This window comes from Salvelinus namaycush, chromosome 27 (assembly GCF_016432855.1).
Source record: "Salvelinus namaycush isolate Seneca chromosome 27, SaNama_1.0, whole genome shotgun sequence".
In the NCBI taxonomy this organism is placed as follows: Eukaryota; Metazoa; Chordata; class Actinopteri; order Salmoniformes; family Salmonidae; genus Salvelinus; species Salvelinus namaycush.
The window spans coordinates 1,569,776-1,591,695 of NC_052333.1; the positions used below are offsets into that span (position 1 = coordinate 1,569,776).

The 21,920-nt window shown below is 46.5% G+C and overlaps 1 protein-coding gene across 1 annotated transcript in view; it reads left to right on the forward strand.

The window, feature by feature from the left end:
* The window catches only part of mfsd2ab (major facilitator superfamily domain containing 2ab), a 41,073-nt gene extending 19,789 nt beyond the window's left edge, over positions 1-21,284 (forward strand). The window contains exons 6-14 of the mRNA XM_038966149.1: positions 1,808-1,995; positions 4,157-4,247; positions 6,895-7,013; positions 7,632-7,715; positions 11,813-11,896; positions 14,825-14,937; positions 15,677-15,820; positions 16,181-16,357; positions 18,382-21,284. Coding sequence (XP_038822077.1) covers positions 1,808-1,995; positions 4,157-4,247; positions 6,895-7,013; positions 7,632-7,715; positions 11,813-11,896; positions 14,825-14,937; positions 15,677-15,820; positions 16,181-16,357; positions 18,382-18,436 — 1,055 coding nt within the window. The 3' untranslated portion in view covers positions 18,437-21,284. The remainder of the gene's footprint in view (positions 1-1,807; positions 1,996-4,156; positions 4,248-6,894; positions 7,014-7,631; positions 7,716-11,812; positions 11,897-14,824; positions 14,938-15,676; positions 15,821-16,180; positions 16,358-18,381) is intronic.
* Positions 21,285-21,920: the final 636 nt, after the last annotated feature.

The following is a 21,920-nucleotide window of genomic DNA, read 5'->3' on the forward strand; positions in this document are numbered from 1 at the left end:
CAGAGACTGAGTGTGGTGTGATCGTCGGTGCCGTCAGTATCTTAGAAACGGCCAGCCTCCTGGGGTTTTTTCACAGACGACAGTGTCTAGGGTTTTTTTCCCAAGAATGGTGGGACAATCAAAACAAACATCCAGTCCTGTGGGCGTTGATGACAGAGGTCAAAGGTAACAGAGGGCGTTGATGACAGAGGTCAAAGGTAACAGAGGGCGTTGATGACAGAGGTCAAAGGTAACAGAGGGCGTTGATGACAGAGGTCAAAGGTAACAGAGGGCGTTGATGACAGAGGCCAAAGGTAACAGAGGGCGTTGATGACAGAGGCCAAAGGTAACAGAGGGCGTTGATGACAGAGGCCAAAGGTAACAGAGGGCGTTGATGACAGAGGCCAAAGGTAACAGAGGGCGTTGATGACAGAGGCCAAAGGTAACAGAGGGCGTTGATGACAGAGGCCAAAGGTAACAGAGGGCGTTGATGACAGAGGCCAAAGGTAACAGAGGGCGTTGATGACAGAGGTCAAAGGTAACAGAGGGCGTTGATGACATAGGTCAAAGGTAACAGAGGGCATTGATGACAGAGGTCAAAGGTAACAGAGGGCATTGATGACAGAGGTCAAAGGTAACAGAGGGCGTTGATGACAGAGGTCAAAGGAGAATGGCAAGAGTCGTACAAGCTAACAGAAGGGCCACAAACAGACAAATAACGGCGCAGAACGGCATCTCGGGACGCACAGCTCGTCGATCTTCGTCACGGATTGGCTATTTGCAGCAGACGACCACACCGGGGTTCCACTTCTATCAGCTAAAAAACACAAAGCGGCTCCAATGGGCACGCCATCACCAACACTGGAGAATTGAGTGGTATAAACATTGCTTGGTCTGACATGCCGATTCATGTTGTGCCATGCTGATGGCAGAGTCATGATTTGGCGTAAGCAGCATGAGTCCATGGCCCCATCCTGCCTGGCTGGTGGTGTAATGGTGTGGAGAATGTTTTCCTGGCACACGTTAGGTCTTGTGATAGCAATTGAGCAACGTTTGAATGCCACACCTTGTACAACCCATGCCCCGAAGAATTCAGGCAGTTCTGGAGGCAAAGGGGGGGGGGGGGGTCTGAACAAGTACTAGATGGGTGTACCTAATAAACTGGCCACTGAGTGTCTAGTGTAGGTTAACCTCGAGGATAAACCGATATAATGTCTTACTTATATCAATTTGAAACAATATCGATTTCACATTAAGTTATTGATAATGGTGCCTACTACTAATATTCTACACGTTTGGATATTAGGACACAATAAATAACCTTTTATTTAACTTTTTATTTAACTAGGCGTGTCAGTTAAGAACAAATTCTTATTTACAATGACGGCCAAACCCGGACCAAACCCGGACCAAACCCGGGCCAAACCCGGGCCAAACCCGAGCCAAACCCGGGCCAAACCCGGACAATTGTGCGCCGCCCTTTGGGGCTCCCAATCACGGTCGGATGTGACGCAGCCACAGGCACCTCAATCAATAATATAAATAATTATATAATTATATATACATTAATAATCATTTATATATTAATAATAATATAAGCCATTTTAGCAGACGGTTTTATCCAAAGCTAGTCCTGCGTGGGTATGTTTTACTTATGTGTGGTCCCGGGAATCGAACCCACTATCCTGGGTTTCCAAACGCCACACTCTATCAACTGAGCTACAGAGGACCTCCAAGAGGATCATTGTTTTTTTTGTTTTTTCAGACTGAATGGAAAGATGATCATTGGTCGGTTTGTCTCATCTGTATGCTTCTCTCGTCCAATCAGGAATGACGGTAGAGGTTCTGGGTACTGTGATTGGCACAGCCGTCCAGGGTCAGATTGTGGGCATGGCCAACGCCCCCTGTATCCCGACGCCCGGTGATAATGTCACGGCCGACGGGTTAAACTCCTCCCTGCTGCTGGGACAGGAAGTCAACGCCACGATCACCACTGTCATCACCCTGGACCAAACGGTACGCGCCCACCCAGACACACTCGCATTACACCGATACACACACACACACACACACACACACACACACACACACACACACACACACACACACACACACACACACCTCAGACCGAGCGTACAGGCTCGCTGGCTGAAGACTCTAAAACTTTTTGGCCCCCCCTCAGGTTCTCTGGCAGGCTATTCCAGAGGCTGGGGGCATAGTAACTAAAGGCTGGGGGCATAGTAACTAAAGGCTGGGGGCATAGTAACTAAAGGCTGGGGGCATAGTAACTAAAGGCTGGGGGCATAGTAACTAAAGGCTGGGGGCATAGTAACTAAAGGCTGGGGGCATAGTAACTAAAGGCTGGGGGCATAGTAACTAAAGGCTGGGGGCATAGTAACTAAAGGCTGGGGGCATAGTAACTAAAGGCTGGGGACATAGTAACTACAGGCTGGGGACATAGTAACTACAGGCTGGGGGCATAGTAACTAAAGGCTGGGGGCATAGTAACTAAAGGCTGGGGGCATAGTAACTAAAGGCTGGGGACATAGTAACTAAAGGCTGCCTCTCCAGGGCTCTTGGTCCCTAGGATTTGAGGTAGTTTAAATTAATTCTAAAACTCACAGGCAGCCAGTACAGAGACCTTAAAACCGGTGTAATGTGTTCTCTGTCTGGTCTTGGTCAGTACCCTGCAGCATTCTGTATGTTTTACAGTACAGAGACCTTAAAACCGGTGTAATGTGTTCTCCATCTGGTCTTGGTCAGTACCCTGCAGCATTCTGTATGTTTTACAGTTGACCAATGACTTTCTTGGGTTGACCAGACAGGAGAGCATTACAGTAGTCAAGCCTGCTTGTAATAAAAGCATGAATGAGTCTCTCTGTATCAGCCTGAGAGTCTAAAAACCATCCGGAAATACCAGATATAGTAGCTTTAACACATGTTCTACTACATGTGACTAATACTAGGCCTATCAGGTTACTGTAGTCTACTGACCTCCTATTGGCTGTTCTCTCTGTTTACTGTTCTATAGTCTACTGACCTGCTATCCCTCCCTCCTATTGGCTGTTCTCTGTGTTTACTGTCCTATAGTCTACTGACCTGCTATCCCTCTCTCCTATTGGCTGTTCTCTGTGTTTACTGTCCTATAGTCTACTGACCTGCTGTCCCTCTCTCCTATTGGCTGTTCTCTGTGTTTACTGTCCTATAGTCTACTAACCTGCTATCCCTCTCTCCTATTGGCTGTTCTCTGTGTTTACTGTCCTATAGTCTACTGACCTGCTGTCCCTCCCTCCTATTGGCTGTTCTCTGTGTTTACTGTCCTATAGTCTACTGACCTGCTGTCCCTCCCTCCTATTGGCTGTTCTCTGTGTTTACTGTCCTATAGTCTACTGACCTGCTATCCCTCCCTCCTATTGGCTGTTCTCTGTGTTTACTGTCCTATAGTCTACTAACCTGCTGTCCCTCTCTCCTATTGGCTGTTCTCTGTGTTTACTGTCCTATAGTCTACTAACCTGCTGTCCCTCTCTCCTATTGGCTGTTCTCTGTGTTTACTGTCCTATAGTCTACTGACCTGCTGTCCCTCTCTCCTATTGGCTGTTTACTGTCCTATAGTCTACTAACCTGCTGTCCCTCTCTCCTATTGGCTGTTCTCTGTGTTTACTGTCCTATAGTCTACTGACCTGCTATCCCTCCCTCCTATTGGCTGTTTACTGTTCTATAGTCTACTGACCTGCTGTCCCTCCCTCCTATTGGCTGTTCTCTGTGTTTACTGTCCTATAGTCTACTGACCTGCTGTCCCTCTCTCCTATTGGCTGTTCTCTCTGTTTACTGTTCTATAGTCTACTGACCTGCTGTCCCTCCCTCCTATTGGCTGTTTACTGTTCTATAGTCTACTGACCTGCTGTCCCTCTCTCCTATTGGCTGTTCTCTCTGTTTACTGTTCTATAGTCTACTGACCTGCTGTCCCTCCCTCCTATTGGCTGTTTACTGTTCTATAGTCTACTAACCTGCTGTCCCTCCCTCCTATTGGCTGTTTACTGTCCTATAGTCTACTGACCTGCTGTCTCTCCAGGAAATGTTTGCCACAAAGCTAGTCTTTTGCATATTGTTTTGTTTGTTTTTTTACGACTACGGTTACTACAGTCCACTAAGCTGCTGTCCCTCTCTACTGTCACAGAAAACGGCCTACAACGTCGCCTCCGGAGCCATCTGTTCCATCTACGTGCTCTGTGCTGTGGTGCTGTTCTTCGGAGTCAAGGAGAAGAAAGGTAAAGGCAGGGGGGACCATTTTGTCTCTCCAGCCCTCAAATCAACAAACCCCTTTTGATATTTAATGTGTTAACTTTGTGTCATTAACTTTCCCTGTTGCTATTATAAAACGATGAGCTCGTGGGGAATTCCCCAAATGGCCTGACGTCCTTCTAAACAAGCCCACTCTCTTTATGTGGATGTTATTGAGACCGACAGTGTGGTGTGATGACGCAGTACACCGTTTATCTGTCTCACGTGACTATGGCCTGATGGGCTGTGTCCATGGTGACCTGATGGGCTGTGTCCATGGTGACTTGATGCTGTAACAGATGGGCTGTGTCCACGGTGGCCTGATGCTCTAACAGATGGGCTGTGTCCACGGTGGATTGATGCTGTAACAGATGGGCTGTGTCCACGGTGGCTTGATGCTGTAACAGATGGGCTGTGTCCACGGTGGCTTGATGCTCTAACAGATGGGCTGTGTCCACGGTGGCTTGATGCTCTAACAGATGGGCTGTGTCCACGGTGGATTGATGCTCTAACAGATGGGCTGTGTCCACGGTGGATTGATGCTCTAACAGATGGGCTGTGTCCACGGTGGCTTGATGCTCTAACAGATGGGCTGTGTCCACGGTGGCTTGATGCTCTAACAGATGGGCTGTGTCCGCGGTGGCTTGATGCTCTAACAGATGGGCTGTGTCCACGGTGGATTGATGCTCTAACAGATGGGCTGTGTCCACGGTGGCTTGATGCTCTAACAGATGGGCTGTGTCCGCGGTGGCTTGATGCTCTAACAGATGGGCTGTGTCCACGGTGGCTTGATGCTCTAACAGATGGGCTGTGTCCACGGTGGCCTGATGCTCTAACAGATGGGCTGTGTCCACGGTGGCTTGATGCTCTAACAGATGGGCTGTGTCCACGGTGGCTTGATGCTCTAACAGATGGGCTGTGTCCACGGTGGCTTGATGCTCTAACAGATGGGCTGTGTCCACGGTGGCTTGATGCTCTAACAGATGGGCTGTGTCCACGGTGGCTTGATGCTCTAACAGATGGGCTGTGTCCACGGTGGCTTGATGCTCTAACAGATGGGCTGTGTCCACGGTGGCTTGATGCTCTAACAGATGGGCTGTGTCCACGGTGGATTGATGCTCTAACAGATGGGCTGTGTCCACGGTGGATTGATGCTCTAACAGATGGGCTGTGTCCACGGTGGATTGATGCTCTAACAGATGGGCTGTGTCCACGGTGGCTTGATGCTCTAACAGATGGGCTGTGTCCGCGGTGGCTTGATGCTCTAACAGATGGGCTGTGTCCACGGTGGCTTGATGCTCTAACAGATGGGCTGTGTCCACGGTGGCCTGATGCTCTAACAGATGGGCTGTGTCCACGGTGGCTTGATGCTGTAACAGATGGGCTGTGTCCACGGTGGCTTGATGCTCTAACAGATGGGCTGTGTCCACGGTGGCTTGATGCTCTAACAGATGGGCTGTGTCCACGGTGGCTTGATGCTCTAACAGATGGGCTGTGTCCACGGTGGCTTGATGCTGTAACAGATGGGCTGTGTCCACGGTGGCTTGATGCTCTAACAGATGGGCTGTGTCCACGGTGGCTTGATGCTCTAACAGATGGGCTGTGTCCACGGTGGCTTGATGCTGTAACAGATGGGCTGTGTCCACGGTGGCCTGATGCTCTAACAGATGGGCTGTGTCCACGGTGGATTGATGCTCTAACAGATGGGCTGTGTCCGCGGTGGCTTGATGCTGTAACAGATGGGCTGTGTCCACGGTGGCTTGATGCTCTAACAGATGGGCTGTGTCCACGGTGGCTTGATGCTCTAACAGATGGGCTGTGTCCACGGTGGCTTGATGCTCTAACAGATGGGCTGTGTCCACGGTGGCTTGATGCTGTAACAGATGGGCTGTGTCCGCGGTGGCCTGATGCTCTAACAGATGGGCTGTGTCCACGGTGGCTTGATGCTGTAACAGATGGGCTGTGTCCACGGTGGCTTGATGCTCTAACAGATGGGCTGTGTCCGCGGTGGCTTGATGCTCTAACAGATGGGCTGTGTCCACGGTGGCTTGATGCTGTAACAGATGGGCTGTGTCCACGGTGGCTTGATGCTGTAACAGATGGGCTGTGTCCACGGTGGCTTGATGCTCTAACAGATGGGCTGTGTCCGCGGTGGCTTGATGCTCTAACAGATGGGCTGTGTCCACGGTGGCTTGATGCTCTAACAGATGAGCTAGTCGGAAACATACTTGTCAACTGCTGATTTGACCTCCGTTATGAGAAGTTCTGAAATAACTGAATCTGTTGTGTGTGTGTGTGTGTGTGTGTGTGTGTGTGTGTGTGTGTGTGTGTGTGTGTGTGTGTGTGTGTGTGTGTATGTGTGTGTGTCATTCATCCTCCTTCATCTGAATCTCCTAACATTTGTTGAAATTATTTTTTGAGATTTATATTATCATCGTCATTAAATTCAACTCTCACCTTCTCTCATGAGATGGAGGGGTAATCCTGAAGTTTAAACACATTTGACACGTATAGGTAAACTGTATTTTTTTCTCACAACATAATCTCTCTCTCTCCCTCTCCCTCTCCCTCTCTCTCTCCCTCTCCCTCTCCCTCTCCCTCTCCCTCTCCCTCTCCCTCCCTCCCTCCCTCCAGAGTCGTCTCGGCCTCGGTCAGAACCCATGTCGTTCTGGCAGGGTATCAGGCTGGTGATGGGCCATGGACCTTACGTCAAGCTGGTGATGGGCTTCCTCTTCACTTCACTGGCTTTCATGGTGACTATATATATCGACGTCTCTTATTTATTTATATAGAAGGCTGATTTACACCTGTCAGCAACGGGTGTGGCCGAAGTAGCCAGATCCACTCGTGTCTTGTTTTTAAATATCATCTGGTGTTTAATAATATCCTAGTCTGTGACCATAATGGCTTCTACCCGTAAAGTTAGCCCAACCATAAAGCTAACATTCAATATACTCTAATGCTTGGAAAGGCTGTCTGCCACCATTCAGCTCTGTGTGTTTATTTATATGGTCTCTGGGGTACGCCGCTCCTCGTGTTAAAGTTTTAGAGTCTTCAGCCAGCGAGCCTGTACGCTCGGTCTGAGGTGTGTGTGTGTGTGTGTGTGTGTGTGTGTGTGTGTGTGTGTGTGTGTGTGTGTGTGTGTGTGTGTGTGTGTGTGTGTGTGTGTAGGGTCTAATTGAGCGTGTCTCTCTCTCTCTCGATCTGAGGTGTGTGTGTGTGTGTGTGTGTGTGTGTGGGGTCTAACTGAGCGTGTCTCTCTCTCTCGGTCTGAGGTGTGTGTGTGTGTGTGTGTGTGTGTGTGTGTGTGTGTGTGTGTGTGTGTGTGTAGGGTCTAACTGAGCGTGTCTCTCTCTCTCGGTCTCTCTCAGCTCCTGGAAGGGAACTTTGCTCTGTTCTGCTGCTACACTCTGGGCTTAAGGAACGACTTCCAGAACATTCTACTGGTCATCATGGTGAGGAGACACACACACACACACACACACACACACACACACACACACACACACAAACACTGCCTATTGACTCCGAGTGTGAATGGCCTTGTTCTTTATAGATGATACAGCCAGATTGAGACTCTCTTCCTACGTCACTTACTGACCTTTTCATTGGATAGTGTAACCTTGACAACCGCTAGAGAGACAGTCAGGAGGTCTCTATGGTAGCCAGTGACTTGTAGCTGCTCATTACTTTGATGTGTGATCACATTCACTGACCTGGTTTGAATACCAACCTGTTCCCCTCCCACAGACCATTTACCACTGCTGTAAAGACCTCTCTCTCTCTCTCCCTCTCTTAGAAATATACAGCAACGCGGGAAATTAGCTTTGCTGACATGCTTTTATCCCTCTCTTCTCAGTCATATGATTTTAAAATGACTTAATGAACTATTTAAATCCTAACAGGAATGTAACTTACTGCTGTACAGTGCAGTAGGCATATGAACAATGGGGGAAACTCACCCACTGGTCAGAGAGTTTGAAAAGCTTAGTGCTAATTCAATCAATTAAAAGGGGGAAAAGATGACTGTCTTAATATCCTTTATGTACCATATTAGTCCTGGTCCTTGTAGAATTACTGTTAGGAGTTACAGTTAATGAAGGCAAACGAGACCTTGACCCGGGCGGGGGGGCAAACGAGACCTTGACCCCCAAGGCAGAGGGAGGGGGGGGCAAACAAGACCTTGACCCCTAAGGCAGAGGGAGGGGGGGCAAACGAGACGTTGATCCCCAAGACAGAGGGAGGTGGGGGGCAAATGAGAGGGGGGGGGGGGGGGGGGGGGGCATTTGAGACGTTGATCCCCAAGGCAGGGGGGGGGTGGTGGCAAACGAGACCTTGACCCCGAGTGGGGTGGGGGGGGGGAGTATTTCATCAGTAGGCAACAAGACAAAAGACATTGTAGGGCTCTGGTCTAAAGTAGTGCACTATATAGGGAATAGGGTTCCATAGGGCTCTGGTCTAAAGTAGTGCACTATATAGGGAATAGGGTTCCATAGGGCTCTGGTCTAAAGTAGTGCACTATATAGGGAATAGGGTTCCGGTCTAAAGTAGTGCACTATATAGGGAATAGGGTTCTATAGGGTTCTGGTCTAAAGTAGTGCACTATAGAGGGAATAGGGTTCCATAGGGCTCTGGTCTAAAGTAGTGCACTATATAGGGAATAGGGTTCCATTTGGGACTCGGTGTCTTTGTTCTTGTCAAGCAGCATGTTGTGGAGCGAGACTAGCCAGTAGTTGTCCATGTTGTAAGTGGTTGTGTTGCTAATCGAGTGGTGAACACAGACAGGACAACAGTAACCTGTTGCAGGTTCGCACCAGTTGCTTAAAGAATTTGAAATTCAAGTAGTGGAATACCTTGAAAATCACACATTTTCTCAAGTTGGAAAAAGGAAATGTTGCAAATTCATTTCCTAGTTTCATTTCCTCACATGCTTCCTCACTGTGGTTGCCAGGCGAGCTCGCTCATTCCACTCACACTGCCACTCAGCCAAGCAGTCAGATCTGACCAACGTCACATTGAAAATGCCGGGCAAATGTAGATTCAATCTTGCCTTTTGTGCATATGGAAAATGTTTTTTTATTTTATTTCAGCTCATGAAACATGGGACTAAAACTTTACAAGTTGCGTTTTTATATTTTTGTTCAGTTTAGTTTTACCCACCTTTTTATTTATAACTGCCCAACCGACCCACACCATGTAAGGTACAAAAATGCATCAGACTTTGACATTGCAGCGTGGGAGAATGACCCTTCATGTGGCTCTTCAGGGACACAAGACACACAACGCTGCATCCTACGCTGGTGCTAGTTCAGACATTTTCTCTGTAACAACCTGCAGAGCTTTTTTTGCCAATCGCCTCATTTAACGGGGCGCTCGCGATGTTCCTGCCGTTCTGGTGGCCGTTTTCCTCACACAGCCCACCCGCCCTTCTCCCGACTGGCAACATTAAAGCTGCCAGTCTGAAGTAAGATGTTTTTTTCCGTAGCTATTAAGTAGTAAATTCCCAAATGCTCAATAAAAAATACAATACAGGCATTAAGCTGGAATTGTATAGTAATATGAATAGATGTTCACCAGTAGGTGTGTCCCCTAACTCTGCTCATCACTACTCAAATTACACCATCACTACTGACTTGTATGTATGTATGTAGGAAATAAGTAGTGAATCAACAAATTATTGAGTAGAACTTGTGAGGTTGTAATGAATAGTAAGTTAGTCGTTTTGAGGTTGTGGCGATATACTGCCATCTGGTGGCGACTACAAACAATTGCATAATAGGAACTATTTACAAATTGATGGTCCTTGAACATAAATATTAGTGCTTGAAAAAGTACTTGGAAATACCTTGAATTGGACTTGCCACTGTCTGTACGAACCCTTCACTCATAAAGGAGCCTGGGTGCCAGTCTGTTTGTGCTATTATTCCACTACTTGCCACTGTCTGTACGAACCCTTCACTCATAAAGGAGCCTGGGTGCCAGTCTGTTTGTGCTATTATTCCACTACTTGCCACTGTCTGTACGAACCCTTTACTCATAAAGGAGCCTGGGTGCCAGTCTGTTTGTGCTATTATTCCACTACTTGCCACTGTCTGTACGAACCCTGCTGTTGTGTTCAGAACGTGATCTATTCACACAGTTTTTTGTAGACTATGCAAATGTTTGTGATGCTGGAAGGAGAGAGATTTGACAGGCAGAGTGAGGTGCAGACAGTTCAGGGGAAAGATGACCTTGATGTTGTATTGCCAGGAAGCAGAACAAGCATTGTGAGGATGTTTAGCAGATGCAGATGACCTTGATGTGGTATTGCCAGGAAGCAGAACAAGCATTGTGAAGATTTTTAGCAGATACAGTCCACACACACACACACACACACACACACACACACACACACACACACACACAGAGAGAGAGATGATGCACGAGAAAGAGGACACAGACAAAGTGAAGTTACTCTTGAGATTGCTGGATTTACTAGAGCAGGTTGAGGGGAAATGTACCTCTATGCTTAGTACTTTCTTTGCAGTATTAACTCCTACAACACACACAATGTTAATTTATTCTTATACAAACACATCCAAAAAGAAGGGAAAACTACTGGCATCCCAGTGGCGCCCATAGGGGTCAACGTTTGACCTCTTATTGACTAAACCATAAAGTCAGAGGTCAATCTGATCTGTCCCAGGCCACACCCTGTCTAGGGTCAGATGGTGACCCTTGTGGAATGCAGGAATGTCCCTATTAATGTCCACTGTAATGTGTTGTGAAGCATCCTGCAATTCCTGCCGTATTCCCGCTGCTGTGTTGTGATGGGTTGCCTGGCTACCCGGCCCGAACGCTACTCCACGCCCACAGATGTTAGTTTATTTTCCGCTATGTGGCTGGATCTGAGTACCTCCCCGCTGATTTCAAGACTGCAAACCCATTCTAATTGTTCTGATTTGTCCCATGAACTGAACTGGTGGGTTGGGTCAGAGCCAGAACGTGGGTAAAGGGTCATTTTTATAAAATGTGTTATTGACTTTGATACTGATTTGGTTATCCAATCGCTGATGACTTTGTTTTGTAGCTACAACAACACACATTTTGACGTCAACAAAAACAACTTCAACGATGGCGGAAAAATTCCGATTGAGTCGTCAGGCATGTGATAGGTGGATTAGAGAGGTTGAGAATGTCTTCATTAGGAAGACTGGTAAATCCCAAAACACAAACCAGACAGCACTGCTGTTTTTTGGAGGGGGTTTTTGTAGTCTGCCACATAACATGTTCCAGAGACTGAAGATGGCATAACGGCTGCTTCTCAAAATGGCACCCTATTCCTTTTATGCTCACTGGTCGAAAGCTGTGCCCCATCTAGCGAATAGGGTTCCATTTGAGACTCTGCCCTTCTCTTGGCACGTTGGCTAAAGTAGAAACGGACTGGAACTCTAGCCAGGTCATTGCAGAAAATATGGCAACAGAAACATGCTAACTAAACTAGAACAAACACAACCATTTCTATATTAAGTCTTGAGTAAACCCCATTTTTTTTGTCTTGTTTTCTCTCCAGCTCGCTGCGACGCTCACCATCCCCTTCTGGCAGTGGTTCCTCACCAAGTTTGGCAAGAAGACAGCTGTGTACATCGGCACCTCTGTAAGACTTAGCATACCATCAGAATGATCACACACAAAATGCCTTAGTCCATGGAGGCATGCTTTATTGGGCCAGGGCCTTGGATGAGGAGACACTGAAGGCAACTTCTTTCATGCAAAGCCTGACAGTGGAAAGGCACCATGCCTTAAGGTGTCAACATGCTTCAGATTGGCTGTCGGCTAGCCGAACTCAGCTTGCCGAACTCAGCTAGCCGAACTCAGCTAGCCGAACTCAGCTAGCCGAACTCAGCTAGCCGATCTCAGCTAGCCGATCTCAGCTAGCCGAACTCAGCTAGCCGAACTCAGCTAGCCGAACTCAGCTAGCCGATCTCAGCTAGCCGATCTCAGCTAGCCGAACTCAGCTAGCCGAACTCAGCTAGCCGATCTCAGCTAGCCGATCTCAGCTAGCCGAACTCAGCTAGCCGAACTCAGCTAGCCGATCTCAGCTAGCCGATCTCAGCTAGCCGAACTCAGCTAGCCGATCTCAGCTAGCCGATCTCAGCTAGCCGATCTCAGCTAGCCGAACTCAGCTAGCCGAACTCAGCTAGCCGAACTCAGCTAGCCGAACTCAGCTAGCCGATCCGAACGAGTGTGCTTGCATACTCCCTTAAAAGACCTTTGCTTGAAAAACAAGAAAAAAGCGACAATGGTACTCTTTGTCCCTTTTGAGACACAGTAGCCAGTATACACTTCCTAAACAATTGTCAGAATGAATCTAACTCAAGAAATCTGACATTAATTTGTACGGTTTTTGCCGAGATCTTAATCGTGCAATTTTTTACATCTATCTAAACGAGTCGTCTCTTGTTAAATGACAACTGAAGAATCCCTACTGTTTCACCAATCACAGAGAAAGTGGCGTAGACTTGGGCTCTGAAAAATCCCGAAGTCCAAAACCGTCACAAAATGTTGTCATAATAAATGCACAAACCCGTTTCTGGCTGGGAAGCATGCGGATGCCTTTCTTACTCAATGAAGACCAACCATCTCCAGGTCATTTGTATCTCAAGGACCACGTTTAAATGGATACTTCAGGATTTTGGCAATTTAAAAAAAAACATTTTATTTAACTAGACAAGTCAATTAAGAACAAATTCTTTGAAGGCCTACCCCGGCCAAACCATAACCCGAACGACGCTGGGCCAATTGTGCGCCGCCCTATGGGACTCCCAATCACGGCCGGTTGTGATACAGCCTGGAATCGAACCAGGGTCTGTAGTAACGCCTCTAGCACTGAGATGCAGTGCCTTAGACTGCTGTGCCACTCGGGAACCCAATGAAGTCCTTTATCTACTTTCCCATAGTCAGATGAACTCGTGAATAACAGTTTTATGTCGCTATGTGCAGTTTGAAGGAAGGTTGCTAACTAGCATTAGAGCATTGACTGGAAGTATGGTAACTGCTAGCATGCTAGTAGATAGCACAATGACTGGACGTCTATGGTAACACTAGTTAGCATTGCTCGCAAAACTACCTCTAACTTCCTTCATACTGGATGCAGAGACCTAATGGTATCCACAAGTTCATCTGACTCTGGAAAACCTTCCTAATATTGAGTTGCACCCCCTTTGCCCTCAGAACAGCCTCAATACGTCGGGGCATGTACTCTACAAGATGTCAAGCGTTCCACACGGATGCTGGCTCATATTGACTCCAATGCTTCCCACAGTTGTCAAGTTGGCTGGATGTCCTTTCGGGTGGTGGACCGTTCTTGATACACACGGGGAACTGCTGAGCGTGGAAAAACCCAGTAGCGTTGCTGTTTTTGACGCACTCAAACCGGTGCACCTGGACCCTAGTAGCATACCCCACTTAAAGCCATGAGGTCGAAGGAATTGTTCGTGGAGCTCCAAGACAGGATTGTGTCGAGGCACAGACCTAGGGAAGGGTACGAAAAAATGTCTGCAGCATTGAAGGTCCTCAAGAACACAGTGGCCTCCATCATTCTTAAATGGAAGAAGTTTGGAACCACCAAGACTCTTCCTAGAGCTGGCTGCCTGGCCAAACTGAGCAATTGGGGGAGAAAGGCCTTGGTCAGGGAGGTGACCAATAACTCTATGGACACTGACAGAGCTCCAGAGTTGCTCTGTGGAGATGGGAGAACCTTCCAGAAGGACAAACACCTCTGCAGCACTCCCTCAATCAGGCCGTTATGGTAGAATGGCCTGACGGAAGCCACTCCTCAGTAAAAGGCACATGACAACCCGCTTGGAGTTTGCCAAAAGGCACCTAAAGGACTCAGACCATGAGAAACAAGATTCTCTGGTCTGATGAAACCAAGATTGAACTCTTTGGTCTGAATGACAAGCATCACGTCTGGAGTAAACCTGGCACCATCCCTACGGTGAAGCATGGTGGGGGCAGCATCATGCTGTGTGGATGTTTTTCAGCGGCAGGGACTGGGAGACTAGTCAGGATCGAGGCAAAGATGGCAGATCGAGGCAGAGAAGAATGGGAGAAACTCCCCAAATACAGATGTGCCAAGCTTGTAACTTCATACCCAAGAAGACACGAGGCTGTAATCGCCGCCAAAGGTGCTTCAACAAAGTACTGCGTAAAGGTTCTGAATACTTTTTATTGAACTTTTATTTAACTAGGCAAGTCAGTTAAGAAGACATTTTTAATTTACAATGACAGCCTACACCGGCCAAAGCTGGACGACGCTGGGCCAATGGTGCACCGCCCGATGGGACTTCCAATCACGACCGGTTGTAATACAGCCTGGATACTTATGTAAATGTGATTTCTGTTATTTTTAAATATAAATTTGCAAAACAAAACTAAAAACCTGTTTTTGCTTTGTCATTATGGGGTATTGTGTGTAGATTGATGAAGGAGAAGAAAAAAAATGAATCAATTTTAGAGTAAGGCTGTAAGGTAACATTCTGTGTACATCATTGGTGATAAATGTTTTCTCTCCTCTCTGCAGTCTGTGATCCCCTTCATGATCCTGCTGGTGTGTGTGAAGAGTAATCTCATCATTACCTACATCGTGTCGTTCGCTGCCGGGATCGGAGTCGCTGCTGCCTTCCTGTTGCCATGGTGAGTTGAAGTAGCTGTCTGTCCCTCATCTTTTCTGTTTCACTGTTTTCCCTCTTTTTATATCACTGACTGGTTTCTCTCTCTCCGTCTCTAGGTCCATGTTGCCAGACGTGGTGGATGTCTCTGACTCTCTGTCTCTGTCTCTAGGTCCATGTTGCCAGACGTGGTGGATGTTACTGACTCTCTGTCTCTAGGTCCATGTTGCCAGACGTGGTGGATGTCTCTGACTCTCTGTCTCTGTCTCTAGGTCCATGTTGCCAGACGTGGTGGATGTTACTGACTCTCTGTCTCTGTCTCTAGGTCCATGTTGCCAGACGTGGTGGATGTCTCTGTCTCTCTGTCTCTGTCTCTAGGTCCATGTTGCCAGATGTGGTGGATGTCTCTGACTCTCTGTCTCTGTCTCTAGGTCCATGTTGCCAGACGTGGTTGATGTCTCTGTCTCTCTGTCTCTGTCTCTAGGTCCATGTTGCCAGACGTGGTGGATGTTACTGTCTCTCTGTCTCTGTCTCTAGGTCCATGTTGCCAGACGTGGTGGATGTTACTGTCTCTCTGTCTCTGTCTCTAGGTCCATGTTGCCAGACGTGGTGGATGTCACTGACTCTCTGTCTCTGTCTCTAGGTCCATGTTGCCAGACGTGGTGGATGTCTCTGACTCTCTGTCTCTGTCTCTAGGTCCATGTCTCTGACTCTCTGTCTCTGTCTCTAGGTCCATGTCTCTGACTCTCTGTCTCTGTCTCTAGGTCCATGTTGCCAGACGTGGTGGATGACTTCCAGGTCCAGAACCCAGACTCTCAGGGTCACGAAGCCATCTTTTATTCCTTCTATGTCTTCTTCACCAAGTTTGCCTCTGGAATCTCCCTGGGGATCTCCACTCTCAGCTTGGAGTAAGTTTACCCTTCACAGATGGACACTTTGGCCCTTGGCCTCTTGCGGCCCCTTCGTGCTGTACATATTCATTTAGACATCATCAGTCAGGAAGTCTTACTTTCCCAGTCTGGCCAAGTAAAAAAAAAAAAACACGAGGATAAGCCAAATCCCACTTCAAAGCACAGGATTGTTTCTCCATCTGAATTAGTAATGTGTGTCACATGAACTTCTTTGATCAAAGTCCTGTGGTTAAATTCCTTTCTCATGATTTCCTTGTTCTCCTTCCCTCCATCTGTAGTTTTGCAGGGTATATGACTCGAGGTTGCACCCAGCCTGAGAACGTGGATATAACCCTGTGTCTCTGTCTCTGTGTGTAGTTTTGCTGGGTATATGACTCGAGGTTGCACCCAGCCTGAGAACGTGGATATAACCCTGAAGGTTCTGGTCTCCGCGGCACCCATAGGACTCATTCTGATTGGCCTGGTCATATTCCGCTCTTATCCAATCGACGAAGAGAGGAGGCAGGGCAACAGGAAGCTGCTGCAGGAGCAACGGTAAGACTTGCATGTCTGACTGGGAAACTCGGGCCTCGTACACCAAGCATTTCCTTTGTATATGGAAATATTGCCAAATTGTTTACCATTTATAAGATCACTTATTGCTTTCAGAAGTACTCATATTTGGCACTCTAAAATTAAAGTACTGGAATACCTTGAAAATCTGACATTTCTCAAGTTGGTACCTGAAAAATACTTAATGAATATCAATTATCAAATATGTTTATGGAATATATAAGAACAATTTATTGGTCTTGTAAATGTCCAGGCAGACAAGTTGTATTTCCTCATGTGTTTTGTGCTCTGGGTGCCAGGTGAGCTCGCTCATTCCACCCACTCTACTACTCAGACAGGCTGGTACATATCTGACTGATTAGGCGCCGCCAAACGTCACATCGATAGCTAAAATGCCGGGCCAATGTAGATTCCATCCTGCCTTTTTGTGCCTATGGAACATTTCTGCAATCTTTTTATTTCAGCTCATGAAACATGGGGACCAACATTTTAGATTTTTATTCATTATAGTTTACCCACCTTTTATTTACCGCTACATGACTGGACCGTTTAATAAGGTGCAAAAAAATACATCAGACCATGACATTGTGAGCATGGATGAATCAGCCCTGAAGAGCTGCATGAAGGGGGGAGGGGGTAAGACACAACGCTGAATCCTGCGATCGCGCCCGTTCTAAATAATGTAACTTTTCCCCCGCCAATCTCCTCATTCACGTGGTGCCTGTGTAACAGTTCAGCTTCCGTCCCTCTCGAACCAGGAACAACTACTTCAAGGTCTCAGAGCGAGTGACGTCACCGATTTGAAACGCTATTAGCGCGCACCACCGCTAACTAGCTAGCCATTTCACATCGGTTACACCTGCTTCAGCAGTTCTGTTGGCCCGTTACTCACACAGCCCACCCGCCATTCTCCCGACCCGGCATCACTAAGGGTGCGTTCGTAAATTCACTTCTGGCTATCTACTCCGATTTCAGAGCACTCTCGTCAGAGCGCAGAATAACTGACAAATTTACGAACGCTCAACACCCATTGAATATGGTCAGTGTCAGTAAACGTAGGCAAAAAAAGCGTTATTAAATTGTTGCCAGCAGCACAGTTACAGTCACCAACGCTCTGGATAACATGAAAAACAGCCCAACCAGCTCTGGTAGGGGGAGTAAAATGGTCAGAGTGGGGTGTTCTCTCATTATGTGTCTGGAAGTAGCTAGCAACAACCTGGCCAACATTAGCCAGTTAGCTTGGGTGCTTGACTGCCGTTAGTCAGAACGCGTCAGAACAACCTTATTCCTCGGCCAGAGCTCACGCCGAACACTCTGAGAGCGAAACACTCTGAATTTACTAAGGACCCTGAGTGTACTCTGACACGCTGGAGGCAATTTACGAACTCACCCTGAAGCTGCCAGTCGGAAGCAAGATGCTTTTTTTTGTAGCTATTAAGTAGTAAATTCCCAAATGCCCAATAAAAAATACAATACAGGCATTAAGCTGGAATTGTGTAGTAATATGAATAGATGTTCACCAGTAGGTGTGTCCCCTAACTCTGCTCATCACTACTCAAATTACACCATCACTACTGACTTACCACTCATGTATGTAGGAAATAAGTAGTGAATCAACAAATTATTGAGTAGAACTTGTGAGGTTGTAATGAATAGTAAGTTAGTCGTTTTGAGGTTGTGGCGATATACTGCCATCTGGTGGCGACTACAAACAATTGCATAATAGGAACTATTTACAAATTGATGGTCCTTGAATATAAATATTAGTGCTTGAAAAAGTACTTGGAAAGACCTTGAATTGGACTTGCCACTGTCTGTACGAACCCTTCACTCATAAAGGAGCCTGGGTGCCAGTCTGTTTGTGCTATTATTCCACTACTTGCCACTCCTTGCCATGCCTGGTACCCAGGCTATTCATCAAGTACATTTGTTGTGAACTGTTCAGGTATAATGGACTGCTTGTCTGTCGTGTGTAACCCCCAGGTCTCTCTGTTCTGTTCTCACAGGGAAAATGAGGCAGACTCCAAAACCGACTCCACAGAACTGACCAACATGGTGTAGGTTCTAGAACACTCATGGATCAATGGGGTGACTGATTGTTGCTTGCACTAAGGTGGGGCTAATGAGGGGGCTGGACCTATCACGAAGGAGATACTGCTTCCATCCAATCACACTGCTGCTTCAGGTCTCTGAACTTCAAAGGATCACTAACATAAGGCCAAAACCAGAAAATGTTTCTAAAACTGCAGCTCCGTATGGCAAGGAAGGACAACATATCTTACCCCCCCCCCATGATATGACTGACGGCCTTCCTGGTTTAAGTCCCGCCCACTTCAGCTATGACACATTTTCCCAACAGACGTCACCCGCTCTGTCGTCAGTGTTGTTTTTGGGGTCAAATCTAAAATGGCAACCCATTTCCTAGTGCACTATATGGGGATGTGACGGCGTAATGGGGACTCTTTACGGTGTCATTTGAGACCCTTTTTTGATGTCAAATTAATGTTGCACAGAACCTTAATGTTATGGGTACAATGCGTAGTACTGTTGTGTACCATTTGTTGATGTATATTGCCATAACTTTATCTATTGTAGGTATAACTTGAACATCTCTAATGACTTTAGACACTAGAACAATTTATTACAACCCTCATTTTCTAGGGTGAAGAAGACTGTCCAAAGCTAAATAAGAGCCTTTTTACTTATTTTTTTTTTTTTTTTTTACTGGTATCGATTACAAAAGTCAGACTTTTACATTTTTGATAGAATATTTCTACAACAACTTTGAATATCAAATGTTTCTACTAAGTGTGTATATAGACTTCAGTTTGGTACTGTGTTGACTGGTAGGGCTACTGTACTGTCTTGACTGGTAGGGCTACTGTACTGTCTTGACTGGTAGGGCTACTGTACTGTCTTGACTGGTAGGGCTACTGTACTGTCTTGACTGGTAGGGCTACTGTACTGTCTTGACTGGTAGGACTACTGTACTGTCTTGACTGGTAGGGCTACTGTACTGTCTTGACTGGTAGGGCTACTGTACTGTCTTGACTGGTAGGGCTACTGTACTGTCTTGACTGGTAGGGCTACTGTACTGTCTTGACTGGTAGGACTACTGTACTGTCTTGACTGGTAGGACTACTGTACTGTCTTGACTGGTAGGACTACTGTACTGTCTTGACTGGTAGGGCTACTGTACTGTCTTGACTGGTAGGGCTACTGTACTGTCTTGACTGGTAGGGCTACTGTACTGTCTTGACTGGTAGGGCTACTGTACTGCCTTGACTGGTAGGGCTACTGTACTGCCTTGACTGGTAGGGCTACTGTACTGTCTTGACTGGTAGGGCTACTGTACTGTCTTGACTGGTAGGGCTACTGTACTGTCTTGACTGGTAGGGCTACTGTACTGTCTTGACTGGTAGGGCTACTGTACTGTCTTGACTGGTAGGGCTACTGTACTGTCTTGACTGGTAGGGCTACTGTACTGTCTTGACTGGTAGGGCTACTGTACTGTCTTGACTGGTAGGACTACTGTACTGTCTTGACTGGTAGGGCTACTGTACTGTCTTGACTGGTAGGGCTACTGTACTGTCTTGACTGGTAGGGCTACTGTACTGTCTTGACTGGTAGGGCTACTGTACTGTCTTGACTGGTAGGGCTACTGTACTGCCTTGACTGGTAGGGCTACTGTACTGTCTTGACTGGTAGGGCTACTGTACTGTCTTGACTGGTAGGGCTACTGTACTGTCTTGACTGGTAGGGCTACTGTACTGTCTTGACTGGTAGGGCTACTGTACTGTCTTGACTGGTAGGGCTACTTTACTGTCTTGACTGGTAGGGCTCTGACTACTGTACTGTCTTGACTGGTAGGACTCTGACTACTGTACTGTCTTAATCCAGCATCAGCTGCTTCTGATCTGTAATATATTGTCGACCTGTTAGTCCCAGTATCTGCATACTGTTAATTCAACACTTTTCCCCCCTCCTTTGTTTGTTGTGTTTATGTACATATTTAGCAATGTCTGGAATAAGTTAGATTTGTATCATTTAGTTCCTTTTTTTAAGACCTTGTCTACTATTTGACACACTTTACAAGGAAGTGAGATCTCTTATCGATTTATTGTTTTACAAGTCGTGTGTTTCATACAGTTTGAAACCAACTCAAATGTTTCCTTCCCCACTTTTCTATGGGCGGGTTTGTTTTGTATGGTCCAGTACCCCTGGTGGGTGGAGATTTCACTTTAAGGACCAATGCAATGCTCTAAAATGTACAAACACTGCCTACCCAGGGCACCGGGCCATACAAAACAAACTTGACCATAAGCATATTCAACAGGGGTGTATTCACTAGGAAAGCAAACAGGGAGGAACCTACCTGAATTCGTGCAATATAAACGTTCGCACAAATGAATACACCCCAGTGTGGCCCAGAAGAGATTTGTGTCCAACTTTATAACTCTATAGACTGGAGGTAAAAGCTGTGCTCTTCACAGCACTTTCCTCACCATTAAACCAGAACCACTATAGCACAACTGTGAACCAAGCTATTTTACACAGCCTATACAATCTATAGTATCTCTACTACGTCGTTACTAGTTAACGACGTAGTGTTGTGCAAAACCATAATGACAGCTCGTACTAATCTAGAAAGAGTACATTTTGAAGTATTTGAGTGACATCTGCAGCGTGGACTTTTGAAAAATATCCTGCTTTATATTCTAGATTTATCCTATTTTTAAAAATATAATATATTTTTTAAGGCTGCGGTTGCAACTGAAATTAGTTCTGAATGCGTATGACAAAGTTCTCACTTCCATGTGTATTGGGCTCAAAACCTTTTTATTTGGAAAGTTAACAATTTTTATTTATTTTTTAATTTTATTTTTTTAATGGTAAATCCTCAGTCTTATCTTTTTGTGTAGCTGTGTTTTTTTTTTGGGGGGGGGGGGGGGGGGGGGGCGAAAAGGCAAGCAAGTCAAAGTATTGGAAAATGGGGGGGGGGGGGGTTAAGAAGTTTGTGTGTTATTGTATTGAAAGAGTCCACAGGATGTCAGTTGAAATTGATTTACAGACGAAAAACACTGGGCTAGGCCTTATACATCAGTCCCATGGACAATATCATCTTACATTGAAATATACACTGAAAAAAAAACTTTTTCAACGATTTTACTGAGTTATATGAACTGTAAGGAAATCAAGTCAAGTGAAATAAATGTATTAGGCCCTAATCTATGGATTTCACATGACTGCATATACAGATATGCATCTGTTGGTCACATATCAACAACAACAAAAAAGGTAGAGGCGTGGATCAGGAAACCAGTCAGTATTCGGTGTGACCACCATTTGCTTCATGCAGCGCGACTCATCTCCTTCAGATAAAGTTGATCGGGCTGTTGATCGTGGCCTGTGGAATGTTGTCCCACTCCTCTTCAATGGCTGTCCGAAGTTTCTGGATATTGTCGGGAACTGGAACACGCTGTCGTACACGTCTATCCAGAGCATCCCAAACATGATCAATGGGTGACATGTCTGGTGTGTATGC